Here is a 19,412-nt window from a genome sequence, read left to right as displayed (position 1 = left end):
TGCTGGAGCGAGAGGCGCAGCTTACTCGTGATCATGCGCGGGCTGTTCGTAAAGCGGAGAGGAAAGGCAAAAGAGAAATCGTCGAGGTGATGAAGACTCGTGCATCTCAGTTCCAGGTTGAGTATGGGAACCTCAAGAATGCCTTTACCTCGGTGGGTGACTTTCGCGAGTGCCGCGGTTCGGTCGGAAGTCTTTGGAGGACGCGAGCCGATGACTATGTGTTTGAAGAGGAAATGAGCTTGATGAAGAGTGGGATGAGTGAACGTGCCCATGCTGAGGCGCTTATCCCTCCGATTGACGAGAAGATTCAAGGGTTCTGGGATTCCATCCCGGTTTCCCCTGATACCGAGGAGGTTCCGACCGGGTTTCCCGATGGTGGCGAGGAAGTGGATCGTCCCGCGGATGCGTTCGGTGCTTCGTTGTCCGGGGACTTTGACTTTGGATTATGAGGGGCGGATTAGTTATCCTTTTATCTGTTTTCGGCCAAGTGTGGCCCTTTGAATTTGGATTTTGTTTAGGCCTAGATGGCCGTATTTGTATTTACCGGGACTGGCCGTTGGTGGCTTTGAATCCCTTGCCGCTTTACGCGGTTTATTTATATGATAAATGTTTTGTTTCGAGTTTTCCTGAGTAGGGTTGAAGTAAATACGAGTTGTCGTCTCGTATTTAGTTCTGATTAGACGTTCAATCTGTTGGTTCGTTCGTGATTTTCGTAAAAATTTACTTATCTTTACGATTTTCGAGAACATTGAGATATGAACGGAGAGACATGGTTTAGGATCTCGTATCTTTTAGATATCATGCCTTGAGATGTTTGAGACCAGAGCGTTGGGTTTAGGGCAAGACCTAGGTTTACTTTCGGTTAAGGTTTGTGCGGTGACTAGCCGGCTATCGTTTTTCCTGTTGCGATTTCTTCCTGACTCGCACCGATTTAAAGTCCGCGATATGTTCTCGGCTTATATGACTTGTATGGTACGAATCGAGCATCTTCTCAGAATCAACTGGAAGTGCTAAACCAAAATTTCGGATTTTTGTTGTAGCGCGCTTTTGTCCTTGTGCTGGACGTTTTTAAAGATCAAAAGAGTGATCGGATTGCGTTTGTTTAAGACGGCTGGCGTGTTCGTCGGGGCCAATCGACGAACGGGGTGTAAGGTTTTTGGTGGTCGCGTTCGGACAATTTGTTAGCATTGTCCTCGAATTTTAACTTTTGCGACGTCTCGCAGTTATTTCGAGGATTATACGTGTATTTTTGGTGTTTGAAAGATGATAATCTTTACGATTTTTGGGCCGGAAGGGGCCGCAGACAAGAGTCTTAACGTTTTCAGGCGTGTCCTGAAAGTTTCTTTTGTGTTTTACTGAAGCGTAAACGTTTTCGATAAAAAGGACAACGTATATTGTAGTAAAAGTTTTTGAAGTTTCTAAAAACTCGATTACAATAATGAAGATTTTTCTAAGTGGGAGTATACGAGTATACGCACCCACTCCCCCCCCCCCCTTTTTAGAGAGGGGGATAGCTGAACTCGTCTTTTGACGAGCTGCCTACGTACCCCTTTCGAGGATCAAGCCATCTCGTAGTTCTGTTTCATGCCGCGAGTGTTCTTACTCGGCGGTAGATGTCGCGATGTCCGCCTTGACCGTGTCGATCGTGGCTGGGTCGACGCTATTTTCCGGATGTTCCGGTTGAGTTGTCGCGTGGGCTTCGGATTTATGTCGAGCTTCGACGTCCGATGCGTTTGCGTTGATAGACGATTTTACTTCGTCTTCTCCCGGGGCGCTTTTGGCTGAAGATCGATCTATCTTCGCGCGTTTGCCGTTTGCAGAAGCCGTGATTTGCCTTAACTTATGCTCCGCGAGGAAGCATAGTCGCGACTGTTTTTGGCATCCCCAGATGGCCGCGACTCCGCTCGGCGTTGGGAACTTGAGACCCAGGTGGTAAGTTGACGGAACTGCCTGCATGGCGTTGAGCCATGGGGTTCCCATGATCACGTTGTAGATAGCGGGATGATCGACTACCGCGAATTCGACGATTTTCGTGATCTCCTTGGCCATGACTGGCAATTGGATTGATCCGAGAGTCATCGACACTTCGCCTGAAAAACCCGTGAGTGGTTTTGGCGTCGGAATTACTTCTCCGAGTTCGATACTCATCCGCTTGAGAGTGTCGCGGAAGATTACGTTGACCGTGCTTCCCGTGTCGACGAGTACCCTTCCGACTTCTAAATCTCGTATGACGAGATCTATGACGAGCGGGTCGCAGTGAGGTTGGTCGATACCGCCGGCTTCTTCCTCTGTGAAGGTGATCGAGCAACTTTGGCCGTCTCGAGGAGGAGACCATGTAGGCCAATTTGCACTTGATTCTGCCTTCCGTTGGTAAGCCTTGATGGCCGACACGGTATCGCCGCAGTATTGTGATCCTCCGATGATCATATTGACTCTGCGACGATTGTTATCGTTCCCTTTGTCATCCGGCCTCCTACCGCGTTTATCCCCAGGTTGGTTTCGTTGAGGGGATTTTTCAGCGGGCGGATTTCTATCCGTCTTTGGAGGCCGATCAGAATCGAGGATGAGATCCTTGACGCTAGTTACTTCCGAAAGCTCTCCAGCGAGTAGCTTCGCGGCCAGTCTTGCTCCCAAGACTTTGCAATTGGTCGTGGAGTGTCCTCGGGATTGGTGGAACTCGCAGAAGGTGTTTTCGTCATACCCTTGATTGCGAGTCCATGTGTTGCCCGTGGTCCGGCCTTGATCCGAATTGATCGCATAGTTATGCGCCCCTTGGAGATCTTCCCCCTCGTGATGGACGTACTTGTCGTTACGAGAGTTCTTCTTTTTCCCCTTCGGATCTGCGTCTTTCGAGGATGGTCTTGCCGGCTTATGTTTTTGCGATAAGACTTTAGTTTCTTCCTCGACTATGATGTAGTCCGTTGCTTTGTGGAGGGCGTCCTGGATCGTTCGCGGTTTGTCGAGAGTTATCCATTTTCTGAATTTCGACTTGTACCAGAGCGTCTTTCTCAGCGCGTCGATGGCCACTTTGTCGCTTATCCCGCTGACCCTGGACATTATCAGCTTGAACCGACTGATAAACTCGCGGAGGGGTTCGTCTTCCCTCTGGGAGAGACTCCAGAGGTCAACATCGGAGGTTTCTCTGTCTATGAATACAGAGTACTGTTTGAGGAATTCCGATGCGAGCTGTCGAAAACTCCCGATGGTGTTGCGACGAAGGCGTGCGAACCATTCGAGCGCTGCTCCTTCGAGATTTTCGACGAACAGGCGGCAATAGCCGGCATCTTTTTCGCCGTCCTTCAGTCTTGCTCTTCCCATCGCGATGTGGAAAGCCTGAAGGTGCGCTTTTGGATCGGCCGTACCATCGTACTTCGGTACTTTGATCTTTCCCGGATCGGACACCCTCATGTCCGAAATGCGACTGGTAAAGGGGGTCTTTCGAGCTCCTTCCAGCAGTCGATCGATCTCGGGGGCAGCACTAGTAGCATGATGGATTTGAGACTTTACGGCTCTCACTTCTGCCGCAGTCTTAGTGATGTAGTCGCGAAGATCGCGGATATCCGATGTCTCGTCAGTAGATTTCCGAGCCTGTCGGCGTTTACTGCGAGTGAGCTCGGTTTGCCTTTCGGCCAGCTCCTCTTGTTCGTTCCAATAGGCGACTTCTTCTTCTTCCGTCATTGGTTTTTCGAACGGGGAGCCTTCCCGAGCGGATCGGCTTCTGGTCCTTCTTGGATGTCTGTCGACATCCTCGTCGGTGTCGTTGGAGACATCGCTAGGATCCAGGTCAATGTGTTCGGCTTCGTTATCCTCCGAGTCCTTTGCAGGGGGCGGAAGATTTTCAGGGTTCCCCTTTTCGACGGGAGATTTCTCGCTAGGGTTTTGACCGGAAGGTCGTTCCCGCGCGAGTCCTGCTCTATCGAGTGGGGTGGCGAAGTCGAGCCTCTTCCCGCGGATTTTGGTGGTTCCGCGGGGACGGATAGCTTGGGTCCTTGCCGTTAAGGTTTCAACCTGTTTGGTCAAGGTATTCACGAGCTTATCCTGTTCTTCCGACCTTTTCTCATAGGTGGCGAACATCTTTTTGAACTCCTCGAGCGTCGCGGCGTTGGCTTGCGCGTTGGCCGCGGATACGTCCGCTACTGGAGTGTGGAGATCGGTGCCGCTGCCTCCATTAAGAGGAGTTTGCACGTTATCCGCGTCGTTGGTTGACATGTCAGATTGTGTGTGGCTTTTGCGGGTTACCAAACTGTGGGAACCGAAATTCACACTGTCGATTTCCGTTTAAATAAGAAATCTAGGAAAACCCTAATTTCCCAGAGGACCCGGATATCTGTTAATTACCACACGTCAAGCAATCAGAACACGAGAATAACAACGATAAAAATAAGAAATCGAAAAGAGAGCAAAGTAGATCTTATTCCGAATCTGCGTATGAGCGTTACAACAAGGTATAAGCCTGGGCTCGAGAGCTGTCGGCGAGATTCCTAGTTCTAGCAACCCTAAGACGGCTAAACCTAATTGAGTCGCAGCTCGAAATAACAAAAACGGAAAATTGCCTAAATTGCTCTAAGTGCTAAGTTTGCTCTGAAAAAGTTCTCCCCCTTTGCTCCTCGCCTAGGACTCCTTATATACTAGCTCCAAGGTCGGTTTACGCTTTTACTCTTCTGCCCTTAAGCCGTCATAGCATAAAAATGGAGATATTCCATTTTTCCCGATCTTCACAATTATCTTCAAAACTTCCGTATTTATCCGCGGAAACTTGACATTTATCCTTCCTCGTGGGCCAAGCGTGAACCATGCTGTGGTTTACGGGCTTTTGGTTAGGAAAAATCGTAGGATGGGCCTCGAGTCGTGTTTTAGGTCCCTTTGGGCCGTCTTCCGACTCGACACGTTTACTACGAGTTTTCCGCGGTTTCTAATCCGCGAAGTTTGATCGATGAATTAGAATAGCGGGAAACATGGACTGAGCTTGCTACGGTCTTCGGGAGATAGCATTCGAAGGTTTGACGAGAATGCAAGGACTGGTGTCGTATCGATGTTCGGAAAGGTTCAATCGCTACACAGCGACCGAACTTTGGCTCGAGCCCGGTCGCTACATAGCGACCGAGCGAGACGAGTGCTCGGTCGCTACGTAGCGACCGAGCTTTGGCTTGAGCTCGGTCGCCACGTAGCGACCGAGCGGGACGATCGCTACGTAGCGACCGAGCTTGGCCGAGCTCGGTCGCTACGTAGCGACCGAGCGGGACGAGCTCGGTCGCTACGTAGCGACCGAGCGGGACGATCGCTCGGTCGCTACGGCTCGAGCTCGGTCGCTACGTAGCGACCGAGCGGGACAAGCGCTCGGTCGCTACGTAGCGACCGAGCTTTGGCTCGAGCTTGGTCGCTACGTAGCGACCGAGAGGGACGATCGCTCGATCGCTACATAGCGACCGAGCTTGGCTGAGCTCGGTCGCTACGTAGCGACCGAGCGGGACGATCGCTCGGTCGCTACGTAGCGACCGAGCTTTGGCTCGAGCTCGGTCGCTACGTAACGACCGAGCGGGACGAGCGCTCGGTCGCTACGTAGCGACCGAGCTTGGTTCAGGTTTGGTTGCTGCATAGCGATCGGACGGCGTGTATGCGTGGTGACCGAGCTTGGTTTGTTCGGTTTGAATCCCAAAGGATGCTTCTTCGTAAAAACTTCGTATTGGTTATTTTTACGAAAATTACTTCTCTCTTTTTACTATCTCTTTTGGAAATACGATTTCCGAGGATTTTTGGGTGGTAATTCCGTCGTAACCGTTTTTTACCCCAACAACTGCCTCTCCCCAAAACTTGATAGGTAGACTCGCTTGAAACAGCAAGGCGCGAGACACATTGAGGATATGCCTATGTTTGCGCTCCACTCGTCCATTTTGCTGTGGAGTTCCCACAAATGATGTCTGATGGACGATGCCACGTTCGCGGAAAAGAGAAGAGAGGCACATGAATTCGGTTCCATTGTCACTTCGAACTGTTTTCACACTCTTTCCAAATTGTTTTTCGGTGTATGTGAGGAAGTTTGTAAGAACAGAACGAACTTCAGACTTTGCTAACATGAGATACGTCCAAACTGAATGGGAGAAGTCATCAACAATTGTCAGAAAATAGACAGCTCCACATGTAGAAGGAACTCTATAAGGACTCCAAACATCGCAGTGTATAAGAGAGAAACAGTCAACAGTTTTATTAATGCTGTCATGAAAGACTTCACGAGTTTGTTTAGCTTTAAAACACACATCACAAGAATGCTGACTATTAGAACCAGAAGAACCAGAAATCATAGGTAAAGCCGAAAACACTGAAAAACTTGGATGTCCGAGACGTTGATGCCATAGAGCCTGACTTGTTGCAGCATCAACTCGATGAACCTTCGCTGTCACAACATCCGTAAAGAAGTATACCCTATCACGCTCTTCACCGGCTCCAATCAAAGTCTTCGTAAAACGGTCCTGCAATAAGCAGATAGTATCAGTAAAAGTCGCAAAACAATTTGTCTGCTTCAGAATCTTTGCAACAGAAATCAACGTGCAACTAAGAGATGGTACATAGAGCACGTTAGTCAAAGAGACAGTGTTTGTGAGTTTAAAAAGTCCTTTGCTTAAAGCAAAGTTTTGCTTCCATCAGCAAACCCAACATCACAAGGTGGGATATCAACAATATCTGTTAACAAGGAAAGAACTCCGGTCATGTGATGTGACGCTCCAGTGTCGAGTATCACATTCCCATGAGTCGGCTTACCAGAGAGCTTGTCCTTGTTGTTAGACTTGTCTTGAATAAGTTGAGCGAGAGTCTGCAACTGTTCTGCTGAGAAGTCTGGTAATGAGGTAGAGGCAGATGGATTTGAAGTAGTAGCATGCGCAGCAAAAGCAGACCCACGACCTTTTCCGAACGACCCAGCACCACGTCCTTTTCCTCGAGAACTTGTTTTGTTACGTTCAGTCCACCATTCTGGATAGCCTATTAGTTGCCAGCAATCCTTCTTCTCGTGTCCGCTCCGTCAACAGTGAGAGCAAATCACAGATCGATCGCGTGGTCGCAGAATAGTATCTGATCTAGCAGCATCAGTTGTTCGCGCAACAAAACCAACAGCATCCTGTTGCTGTTCACGAGTCCGAGCAGAACCAAGTCGTTGTTCTTCTCGTACAACCCGGGAGTAGACTTCTCCAAGAGTTGGTAACGGATCAAGACCAATCAAAGTAGTACACAACCCTCCAAAGCGTGAGTCATCAAGACCAAGCAAAAACTCATGAACTTTGTCTTCTTCTCTCTCCTTTGATATATCTGAAGCCGCTCCACACGAACAAGAGGGAATTGGTCTGTAGATTGCATATTCCTCCCAGAGAGTGCTCAGTCGTCCAAAGTAATCAAGGACGGACTGCCCATCTTGCCTACACGAGGCCATCTGAGCCTTGATCTGATGCAACCGGACCTTATTCTTAACAGAGAATCTCTGTTTCAGATCTAGCCACATTTGAGAAGCTTCAGAGACAAACGTAACTGTGGATCTTATCTTCGGTTCAATCGGAGCTCGCAACCACCCGATGATCATGGAGTTGACCGTCATCCAATTCTCAAAGTTGTCATCTCCACTTGCTGGTTTCTTGATGGTTCCATTGATGAAGCCTGTCTTGCGTTTTGCTTGCAGAGCATTCAACATCTCAACGGACCATTCATTATAGTTTTCACCATTAAGCTTGACTGAAGTAATAACAGCTCCTGGATTATCGGAGCTGTACAGCACGTATGGTGAAGGAGAAGCAACCTCTTTCTTCTCGCCACCAGTAACTATAGATGAAGAATCTTTCTCCATTAGATTGCAACGAGAACAAGAGTCTCTTGTCGCAGATTAAGCACAACACGTATGCTTTTAGATTTGAAAAATAATGTAAATATGCTCTGATACCATGTAGAATTGGTTATCAAACTTGCTTTCTTATTAAGCTCAAAGGCAACTCATATTTATACATACGTGAAGCGTATCCTATCTCCTACATCTCAGGAGATTTACACAATATATCGTTAACAAACTTTATGTTTATCTAACTTAAGATAACTCCTACAATATACTTTGAGTGAGTCCTTGGCAGAGGAAATAGATAGAACCATGGAAGAGAAATTTCAAGGTTCTGGTCTAAAGTTTTCTTTGTTGAATCAAATCTTTGAGAGTTTTTGTGAGGTGTTTGTTATGCTTTAATGATGTTTTTCTTCAATCTTGTGAGTTTTGTTTTTGATGTCTATGTTTTGTAGTTGTTATTATTGTTGTTGTTGTCTTGTTGATTGTCTCTGAATAAATTTGTATTTTTCATGTCATGATGTTTGTTATTTTAATAAAACGACTTTAGGTCATGTCATGTTGCTTTCAATACAAGCACGGGAAAAAGAAAAAAAACAAAAGCATGTGTGGTGTAAGATGAATTCATCATGACATGACCTAGAAAAAAAAACAAAAGCATGTGTGTGCATGTACTTAACACTTATCTTCTCTATAAGCATTCTCACTTTAAGAGCATGTTTATTGCATGTCTCTTAAGTTTGGATTTTTAGTATAATATAAGATACAGTTTTTTTAACTTTTAACTAAAAACACTAAGAAACGTCTCTTAAATAAAAGATATAAGAGACGTCTCTTAGCTTTTTCGGATGCAAGCATGTTAATAGACCTGAGACTTTTATCCGAGATCCGGACTCGATCTGAGATTTGATCCGGATCCGATCTGAAAATCCGAATATCCGGACGGGCCGAATCCGGATCCGGATAGTATAATGTTGGATCCGTCAAAACCAGATCCGAATATCTTGATTTTTTAGTCCGGATATCCGGATCCGTAATTTTATTAATAATTATTTCAAAAATAGTAATATCTATATATAAAACTAACTTTATTTAATATATTTTCATTTTTATCATAGTATATATAAATTTTGTAATATTATACAAAGAAATAATTAAAAACATTATATATTTTGTTATTTTTAAATTATTTTTAATATTTTATATATATTATTAATATTACTTATTTATTTATTTTAAGGATCTAAATCCGGATTCGGATATCCGCCGGATATTACAATTTTTAGAAGGATATCCGACACTCGGATATCCTAGAACCCCAGATCAGGATAAATATAGTAAAATTATGGATCCGCTAGATAAAGATCCGGATACCTTACAAAATTGTCCGGATACTTGATCCGTCCCAGGCCTAACTTGCGGGATCAAGATGCACAAAGCAACAAATGAAACGTGTAAATATTTTTGTTTAGAAAATAATAAAAGAAAAGAAAAAAGCAAAGCAACTTTGGCAAGAAAATATAAAAGTCACAAATGCTTTCTTGAAAAGATAAGATTATGTGTGTGTGGCTTAGGAATCACCCATGATTGAAATGCGTACAAGCCCCCTTAATACTTGTCTTGTCTATAAAACATGATTTTCCAAAGTTTTATCTCCATACTTTGTTCACTATCCTCTCTTTGTGTATCACAATGGAGGGTCATCAAGAACCTCACCTCCCAAACTACATGAAAGATGACAAAGTTAGCCACGAGACCAAGAACTTGATCTCTACTCTTCCTTCAGACAAAGATTTCATGGGTTACCCTCTCTACAACTACAAAGGTTGTTGGTACTATCCCAACATACTCCAAGCAGTTCTTGATGTCCAAAAGCATTTCCGCCCACGAGACACCGATATAATCCTTGCTTCTTTGCCCAAAGGTGGTACCACTTGGCTAAAATCCCTCGTTTTCGCCCTTGTACATAGAGAAAAATACCTTGAGAATCCTCAAACCCATCCTTTGCTCTCACAAAACCCTCATGACCTTGTCCCATTTCTTGAGGTTGAGCTATACGCTGGTAGCCAAACTCCTGATCTCACAAAGTTTCCTTCTCCTATGATATATTCAACACACATGCACTTAAACACATTGAGGGAAGCCACCACAAAGTCTTCTTCCTCACCTTGCAAAGTCGTGTATGTGTGTAGAGGTATCAAGGATACGTTCGTATCCGGTTGGCATTATAGAAACATGCTGCATCGCACCAAGATGGACCAGGCCACTTTTGAGCTCATGTTTGATGCATATTGTAAAGGAGTTATCTTATATGGACCATATTGGGAACATGTGTTGGGCTACTGGAATGGGAGCTTGGAAGATGGAGAGAACGTTCTTTTTTTGAAGTATGAGGAGATGATTGAGGAGCCTCGTGTTCAAGTCAAGAGGCTCGCTGAGTTCTTGGATTTTCCATTCACCGAGGAAGAAGAAAAGAGTGGTTCGGTGGAGGAGATCTTGAAGTTGTGTAGCTTGCGTAATTTGAGCAATTTGGAGATTAATATGAATGGGACAACGAGAATTGGTATAGATTCTAATGTGTTCTTTAGGAAAGGTGAAGTTGGTGACTGGAAGAATCATCTCACTCCTCAAATGGCAAAAAAGATTGATGATATTGTTGAATGTAAACTACAAGGTTCTGGTTTGATATTTCAATAAGGTTGTGTTATGTTTTTCCTGTACTTAACAGCACATTAAATTTCAGCAAATAAAGTTGTGCTGTGTTATGTTTGGTCAAGTCACTTTCACGTAATTCCTAACCCCAGTTTTGGTTGGACTATTGGACTATAATATGTTTCATATAATAATTAAATTTTGATTTTCCTCAATTGTTATTAGGAAAAATCACATTTTAAACACTCAGAGTGTCATTTTCTAACACTTTAAACACTGAACTTTTTGACTAGCACTTTAAACCTTCAAAGTGACATTTTTATCATAATAAACCTCCAAAGATGTTTTCCTGTTCATAGACGACCGGTACTGTTCATTTTACAGGTCAAAATGATGACGTGTCAGTTTCTTAAAAAAATACAGAAAAATATGAATGGAACTAGAAAAAATCGTAAAAAATTCAAAAAAAAAAATCTACAAGTTAAAAAAATAAAAAAAAAAATCAAATTTTAAAATAAAATACAATAAAAAATTCTAAAAATTTAAAAATAAGATCTAAAATTAAAATGTCAAATTTAAAAAAAAAAATTAGAAATTCTAAAATTCTAAAATAAGAGCTAAAATATTAAAAAATAATTTGAAATTTTTCTTTATTTATTTGTATTTATATATTTAGAGCATAAGAGTCTTTTGCATCTCTAATGAAACATTTTGGTCATTTTTTTTTCTTAGAAAATCTTTTTGGGACAAAACTCAACATAATATATTTGAGAGAATTACTAGCCATGCGTGTAGCCACCATCAATTAACATGGGGTGAAATTGGCGACCCCCGAAATGCTTTTTGCGAAGTGTACTTAGGCGCTAGTAGGGTTATGTAAGGTGTCTAGATATCTGGATTATCAAAAAAAAGTTTTTGGTGGTAGCAAGTTTTGATATATTGTTTTTGATGGTAGCAAGTTTTGATATATTGTTTTTGATGGTGGCAAGTTTTGATATCATCTAAGTGACAGTCACTTTCAAAAAATGGAATTTTAAAATAAATATAACTTTTTTGGTTAAATATTTACAATTGTAATTTTTAAGTTTGAAGTTTTAATTTTAGATCTTATTTTAGAATTTTAAATTTTATTTTATTTTTTCAATTTGACATTTTAATTTTAGATCTTATTTTTGTATTTTTAATATTTTATTTATTTTTAAGTTTGAAATTTTAATTTTAATTTTTATATTTTTTGAATTTTTAGATTTTTTTTAATTTTGTTTTGAATTTTTTACAATTTTTCCAATTTCATTCGAATTTTTCTGTTTTTTTTAAGAAACCGACACGTCATCATTTTGACCTGTAAAATGAACAGTACCAGTCGTCTATGAACATGAAAACGTCTTTAGAGGTTTATTATGATAAAAATATTACTTTGAAGGTTTAAAGCGCTAGTAAAAAAATTGAGTGTTTAAAGTGCTAGAAAGTGACACTCTGAGTGTTTAAAATGCGATTTTCCCATTGTTATTATAAAGTTACGTACCAGTTCTGATAAACATCTTAATGCCTGTTCTTTTTACTGTCGCTGAAGCAGCGTCTCAAAATTTATACATCAAAACCGGGAAAATAAATTGTGGAGAACAAATGAGCTGCCCTGCGATTACTTTTTACAAGGGCCAGTGTTTTCCGTGTCGCTGTGTAAAACACCGACAGTTAAACAAGAGCTGCGTCTGATTTTAATGGTAGAAAGTACCGCTGCCAGCGGTGTTCTCCACATACTTGGACAAAAAGTCAGTTATAATTTTGGTCATTCACAGCTGCTTCAGTGACCCTAAAAAGAACAGGCCTTTAATCAACGAACGTCTGGTCAAATTTGGACGACACAAATATCAATTGACTGAATTGTGTTGTTACTGTTGTGGTGCTCGGTGGGTTCACACGTTGTTGAGATTTGATGCTTACCTGAACAATGGGTGGATATAGAAAATAAAATAAAAAGAATAACGTCAGCAGAAGAAAAAAAACTCAAATAGGATTGGTGGTCAATTAATTACAAAATTTCTTAACTTTGTTGCCGCATTATTTACTCATATCTTGACAAACTTTAAAAAAATACAAACTACCCAAACTTAAATATATCCGATCTCTACGATTAGGATTTGTATAAATATAAACAGACAATTATTATGACATACCTCTTTTTGGTATGACAAGTGGTCTGAGTTGGGAGTGATCTTCTTGAAGACAGAAGTTTTATTGATTTGGGTATCAGGAGAGAAACAACGGTGGAGGAAGCTCTCTGCAATAATAGAAGAAGGAAACGACATAGAAGAGTTTTGTTGAATGATATTGAAAAAGAACTGGTGATAACTAAAGCGAAGCAGAGAGCAGATGTGAAGGATGTTCATCTGTGGAAAGGGAACATGGGATTCAAGCACAAATTCTCCACTCATGTGACTTGACAGCTAACAAGAGCGCCAGGGGTTCAATGCATTTGGAGCAGGGGTTCTCTCAAGCAAATCCTAAATTCGCTTTCATGGCTTGGTTAGCGCTGCGGGATAGGCTTTCCACCATGGACCGAGTTTCGAACTGGAGTCAAGGCGTGGACACGACCTGTGTGCTTTGCAAAAATGCTGTTGAAACAAAGAAGCACCTTTTTTTTTAGTGCATCTTCTCCTCATGTATTTGGGAAACTCTTACTAAAGGGATCTTGCTCAACAACTACACTACTAATTGGGATGACATTACTAGGATAATCACAAACCAGTCTATGGAGAAGAAGAAGCGTTTTGCTCTTCGCTATGCATTTCTGACTGCTTTGTACATGCTATGGACAGAACGCAACAAGAGGCGCCATGGTGAACAGCCTCTCCCAATGCTGGTCTTGGCAAAGCTGATAGATAAAGCTATCAGGAACAAGCTCAGTTTGGTGCAGTCCAAAGGAGTAAGGGGGTTGGAAGGTATGCTGCAATACTGGTTTGGCACAAAGTTGTAAATAGGATTTTGGCAATTTGCCAGCTGATAGAAGTTTTGAAGTATAGGTTGCTGTAAAAAAATGGAATAAAAATAGGAGTAATAGTCTATTTAACTTAAGGTTTCACTTGATGTAAAAAGGGTTTTTTTGATGAATACAATTTAACATTCATTCAAAAAAAAAAATTATTATGATCTTCTTTACATAATTTTTTTTTGAACTGTTTCTGTATAGTTAGAGCAGCATTATCGCTGACTCTTAACCCAACTCTTACCCCCAAATCCAATTTTAAAATAATTAACAAAACACATAAGCCCAAGAGTTGCCTCTTGCGTAAGGCTTGGAAGGCCCGCCTCTTAGTGACAGGTGTCACCATAACGCGATGTCTCTGTCTCTGTCTCTGTCTCATCTCTCATCTCTCATCTCTCTTTCTCTCCCGAAAGGACTGATTCTGTTTGATTTCGAAACTTCCACCACCGGAATCGTCGCCATCTCAGTCGCTTCACCCTCCTCCGTCCCGACCTTCCTCCCCAACGCCTCCTCCGTCCCGATCAATCTCTGAAGCTCTTGATATCCTCTTCTCAGGGGCACGCGTTGAGCTGAGCACGGACTGGTTTGTTCTCTTATTACAAAGCAATAAATATTTTTTGTCAGATCATCTTTAAGTTTTGTAATGATCGTTTCTTATCAAACCTCAAGGTGAATTGTGGAGCCGACCTTGCTATTTTGTTTGTTTGGTGTGGTAGTTAAATCAATTAACGCATTGTCTCTACCCACTTGGGCTGTTCATGTTTCCAGCGTTGTCGAATGGTTCCTCTCCCTTCTTCCTTGATTTAATTGATTCAACTCTCATCTTAGAAAAGTTTTGAACTTTTGATCTATAGTGATGCGAGATAGTAGTTTCTGTTGTGGGTTTCTCGAGTTCTTGATATCTGTTCAGAAAGAAAGGGTTATGAGTCATGTAAAGGTCTCTCATGGGAAATGGTTGACTTTAGAAGAGAGTTTTGTTGAATCTAAGAAGCAAATATGTCTTTGTAAGAATATTGATATGCAAAAAAAAAAAGAATATTGATATGCAAACTGTTTGGTATACTTCTGGTTCATATGAGATTAAAGATGTGTTGATTTTGTTTTGATAGGCAGAGAGATGTACGTATGTGGTAAAGATTCATGTTTTATAAACAATTTTCATCTCATGGCATCTTCTTCCCAAAATAATTTTTTTTTTTAAACTCTTAATTAAGAATCTTGCAATGGAGCATAAAAATATTTGGGTTTCTTAATGTTGTCTCTTAATTCACTTTTATTAGTACAAGAGGTTGAGTGATATCAGGGATCGACTCATAACTATACAGAATATACTGAGGAATAATATCTTAACAATCCTATCGATATCTATCCTCTAATAACTTTTTAATACTTAAAAATATTAAAAAGAGCTTAAGAGTTCCTAAGTGTCTCTTAGGGATAATGATGCTCTTATGTTACTCTTTTTATTTATAATGTTTTTATATTAGGAGAAATTGAGAGAGTAGCATGCGACCTGCATGATCCTTCTTTCTACGCATCATTTGCATTTCTCCTCTCTCCCAAAAAATCGACCTTCTAAAAAACACAACATTTTCGGGTGCAAGCATGTCAATGGGCCTACGTGTTTTCTCGTGTACCAAAAGCCAATCCACGTGACGAAACAAATAACTAACATAAAAGATGGCAGTGATTCTAATTGGTTAGAAACTAATCCACGTTAGCCTCTGAGCTTCCTTATAAGATTCTCGATTGTCCCATTTAATAACAATTTAACTCCTCGCTTTAGATTCGTTTTACTCTCAAACACACAGAATTTTCCACCTATTAAGAGACCAAAGGTAAGAGATTCTCATGTCGATGTCTATTTCTGGAGCTATGCTTAGTGGGGTGGGCTCTTCGTTATTGATCAACGGAAGCAAGAGAAGCGGCGGCGTAGGCGGTGGATCTATGAGTGTTGGCCGGAAGAATGCGACCATTACACCGCAGAGAAACAAGTCATGGGTCCTAGCCGCCGTGAAAGGTGATGGAAAATCAAAGAACGACCCCAAATGGCTAGATGATGCCTCGTAAGTCTATTATATTTGCTTGGAGATACTTTAGATACGACGAATATTATTGGATATGGAGTGACTTGAAACTCTCGTATATATACCATAACATGATAAAATTGTAGATGATAAAAATTCTGAATCATTTGGTGAATACTATATAATACTACCAAAAAGATATTTTTTTATGAGAGAAATTAAACACATTATGATGCATTGACATGCTTTCACGTCATTCTTAGTTAGTTATTTAGAAGTCAACAAATTAAGTAAAAAAAAAAATACTCATGGTGAAGTTTTTATAACCTATATATAAGTATCGATTTTGTTCATTATAATAGTTTTGTTAAATTGTCGCACATAAATATTAGACAGAAAGCTGGCGAGTTCGTGAAGGACATGGGGAGTGAAGTGGGGCACGTGACTGCTCAGAAAGGACAAGAAGTTAAAGATCATATAGAGAGTGCAAGAAACTATATTGTTGAGAAAGCTGGTGAAGCGATGGACACGGTGGCTGAAAATGCTAAGAAAGCTTCTGAGTTTGTGACGGATAAAGGCAAAGAGACCAAGGAAGAAACTGTTTTAATAACTGAAAAGGCTAAAGATTTCATTGTTGAAAAAGCTGGTGAAGCCAAAGATTCGGCGACGGATATGCGCAAGAAAACGGCTAAGTACGTTGGAGATAAAGCAGCAGAGGCTAAAGAAGCTATATTTCCTCCAAAAACCGAAGAATAGAATATTGTATATATGGGACCTTAAATAGCTAAACATATAAAGAACTTTGAGGCAGTAATCTCAAAAGTATTTTTACTTTGTGAGAATATAGTATGTTTATTTTGTGAGAATAAACTGATACATACAATAAGTACTGATATAGACTTATAGTCAGTGGCTAATCATTCAAATTAAGTGCTAATCTTTAATCTTACAAACTATGACATTTACTGAGTTAAAGAAATACAATGGTTTCAATCTTGCCAAGGTGCATGTGTCTCAAACCATTAGATTACCATATATTTAGAGAGTTTCAATCTTGCGAAGGTGCATGTGTCTCAAACCACTAGACCACCATTGATTTAGAGACTATGTTCTGAAGTGCTATTTTGATTTTTTTTTTAAATTGTAAATATTATATATCAGTATATCACTTAATTGTTCTAAACTGTAATTAACTTTCGATGTGGTATGATGCGTGCTAAACATATTTCAACGACGTCAAAGAATAAAAGTTCGTTTCCGATGAGACATACAGACACCAACAAACAAATTATAAGAGATTATTCAACTCAATCTGGTCTTAGATTTTTTACCGATTCATAGGGTTTGAAATGCCAGATTAAGAAGTTCAAAAATCAATGCAAATGGTTTCCTACACCTTTATTTGGGGTGTAACTTGTTAAACATGGCAAAATATTTACACCAGAAAAAAAATTGTCGAAAGATATTAAACATAGAGAAAACCCATAATATACCACATACAGATTTTAGCTCAGCAAATATCACTTCTCTTACGTTGAGTTGCTCATGGAATCAAGTTTAAAGTTCTTTTAAATATATCACCAAAAAGGTTTTCAACATTTTAGAACAATTCTTACAACTACTAAGGATTCTTCAGAAAATTAACCCTTTTAGTCGGGTATTGTTTCTATCTTATAAAAAGTGTTATTCATTTAAAATAGAGTACTAAGTATATATTTTTATAGATGATTTTTTTTGGTCAAAATATTTTTATAAATGATTATTTGTTATGCTTTAAAGGAGAGAACTGAAGGGAAAAGAGCATGAGCAATGGAGAATAGCATGCGGCCGGCATGGTCCCTTCTTCTACGCATTTATTTTTTTGTTTAGCACGCTTTTAGCTTTTTTTTCATATTCTATTATTAACCTTTTTAATAGAAAACACTAATCAAACTCTACTAGTGCTTTCCTGTTATAAATTAATTTCTTAGAATATGTTTATTGGAGGCATTTCGACGGATTTGCGTGTGGGACTATGATATCTCAGTCATCCAATTTTTTTGTGTGGATACAGCTTTTCAACTTAATTTTCTTGATCTTGAACACATTTTATAAGCATCTTACTATTCTATATATAGTATAAAAATGAATTAAAATATATTAGTATTATTACTTGAGTTCATTTATAAATCATTTGATGATCTATCAAATTAAGGTGTTCACGAATTTACATTGACACGAATAACGATGATTAAAAAAATAGGGATGGTAATAAAATCCACCAATTTGATTGAGAGTGGCATGTTAAATATCTCTCCTTAGATTCTGGTCCTTGTTAACTGCATATTTGTTCATGTTTTCTTTTTGCCGGTATGGTTGGACTCCATTCAGTTCCAAAATCTTTGGAGTGCATGAACAACACATGATACATTCGGCCAATTCAAGATAATCCCGGGGAAGGAGTTAATCAAAATCAATCATACACTCTTTCCGTAAGATTGATACTTTAGAATGTGCACACAGATTAATAAAAATTAAACACATACTTTTACTTATTATTTTTGGTTTTGTTTTTAGTTTTATTTTTCAATAAATTTCAACCTTTCATATTTTTAGATTTATATTTAAATTATAAAGTAAAATGCACTAACTAAAGTCAAAACATCAATCTTTCAAATACAAATATAAAATATAGAACATTCGTTTTTTCAAATACATAGAGAGTACAAAAGAACCATACATATGGTGGTTCAAAAAAGTTCCAGTCAATTGGATAATAACCTAAGTTTATGGTTTTAATTTTTGAATTTTTAAAATTTGCTAATTTTAATTTTTAAATGACTATATTTGTGCTAATTTTGGGGTTTTCTATTTTACATTTTGGTTATTTTAAACTAAATTTGTTTTCTTTTGTTGTTTTAGTGTATTTCTCATCTTTACTTATCAACTAAGAATTTATTTTAATGTAACAAGTTAATATTTTATTAAATCCTTGTCATGGAATAATTAATATACGATTTCCATCTTTTAGTATTTGTACTAATATCCCTATGCATGCACGCCACTAAAATAATCAGTTTTAGTCATCATTCAAACCCTAATTTAATCTTCCAAAAATGTAACTTATTCAAAATCTCATCAGTGTGTCCCAATCGAGATCCCAGGAAAAAATATGAGTAATTTGCTACCCAAACAAGAGAAATGTCATAATCTCGAAATCTACCACCCATTAAAGAAAGAATCTTCTGAACCGACCGGTTTACAAATCTAGTCTTTCCCTGAAAACGAAGGGCGGCTGCTAACATACGCCAAGTATATTTATGAGTAGACCTCATTGCCTCCTCCTCATCACAATCACAAACTTAACAGAAAATAAATTGATTTTTTGCAGGTTTTGAAAAACATAAATTGATTTTTTTGCATGTTTTGAGGAGAATCCGTGTCAGATACAGATCACAGTGTCAAAGTAATTTACGTTGTTAGTATATTTGGAAGGTGTGTAACGACAAACTCTTTAACAGAAAAATCGTATCTCCTATTGACATTTTCCAACACACATTTTTTTTGAAGCAAAATGTTGGAAGAAGGCTAATGAAAAAGAGGAAGCAAATGAAGATCATGACGACCCTCCTACTACAGAGGTTGAGACAGTGTCCCCTTGGATACCCCGAATCTCTATCTGTCAAATTGATGCGTCATAGATCGATAATAGAAGTGTCAATGGCTTAGGGTGGAGTCTTAAGGATCAAATAGATTCTGAATATTTTGGATTATGGGCATCAGCATGAGCCTCTCAACTTTGCATGCTGAGATGGAAAGTTTACTTTAGACATCATTATGTATGAGATACATGAGGATAATCTCGATACATTCGAGACTGACTGCTCGGATCTAGTGAACATGACTACAAACTCGGTACATTGGCGGACATTCGCGACAGAGATCAAGGTGTTCCAAA

At 39.8% G+C, this 19,412-nt stretch overlaps 2 protein-coding genes across 2 annotated transcripts; both read left to right on the top strand.

Moving 5' to 3' along the window:
* Positions 1 to 9,366: 9,366 nt before the first annotated feature.
* LOC106433752 (cytosolic sulfotransferase 11) lies at positions 9,367 to 10,586 on the top strand. Its single transcript, XM_013874577.3, has one exon. It carries the CDS (start codon positions 9,503 to 9,505, stop codon positions 10,505 to 10,507), a length of 1,005 nt encoding a protein of 334 aa, XP_013730031.2. The 5' UTR covers positions 9,367 to 9,502; the 3' UTR covers positions 10,508 to 10,586.
* Positions 10,587 to 15,169: 4,583 nt separating this feature from the next.
* Positions 15,170 to 16,470, top strand: LOC111206925 (protein COLD-REGULATED 15B, chloroplastic). Its single transcript, XM_022704390.2, has 2 exons — positions 15,170 to 15,514; positions 15,868 to 16,470. The coding sequence occupies exons 1-2, from the start codon at positions 15,300 to 15,302 to the stop codon at positions 16,229 to 16,231; spliced, it is 579 nt and encodes a 192-aa protein (XP_022560111.1). The 5' UTR covers positions 15,170 to 15,299; the 3' UTR covers positions 16,232 to 16,470.
* Positions 16,471 to 19,412: the final 2,942 nt, after the last annotated feature.

The sequence above is a fragment of the Brassica napus genome, chromosome A2 (genome assembly GCF_020379485.1).
Source record: "Brassica napus cultivar Da-Ae chromosome A2, Da-Ae, whole genome shotgun sequence".
Lineage (NCBI taxonomy): Eukaryota > Viridiplantae > Streptophyta > Magnoliopsida > Brassicales > Brassicaceae > Brassica > Brassica napus.
This window is presented reverse-complemented; position numbering and strand designations above follow the sequence as displayed.

What these genes read in the sequence shown, in the direction of transcription:
- LOC111206925 (XM_022704390.2), top strand. Translation starts at nt 15,300, where the DNA reads ATGTCGATGTCTATTTCTGGAGCTATGCTTAGTGGGGTGGGCTCTTCG. An exon ending in AAATGGCTAGATGATGCCTC is followed by an intron (nt 15,515 to 15,867) that starts GTAAGTCTATTA and finishes CATAAATATTAG; the next exon opens with ACAGAAAGCTGGCGAGTTCG.
- LOC106433752 (XM_013874577.3), top strand. Translation starts at nt 9,503, where the DNA reads ATGGAGGGTCATCAAGAACCTCACCTCCCAAACTACATGAAAGATGAC.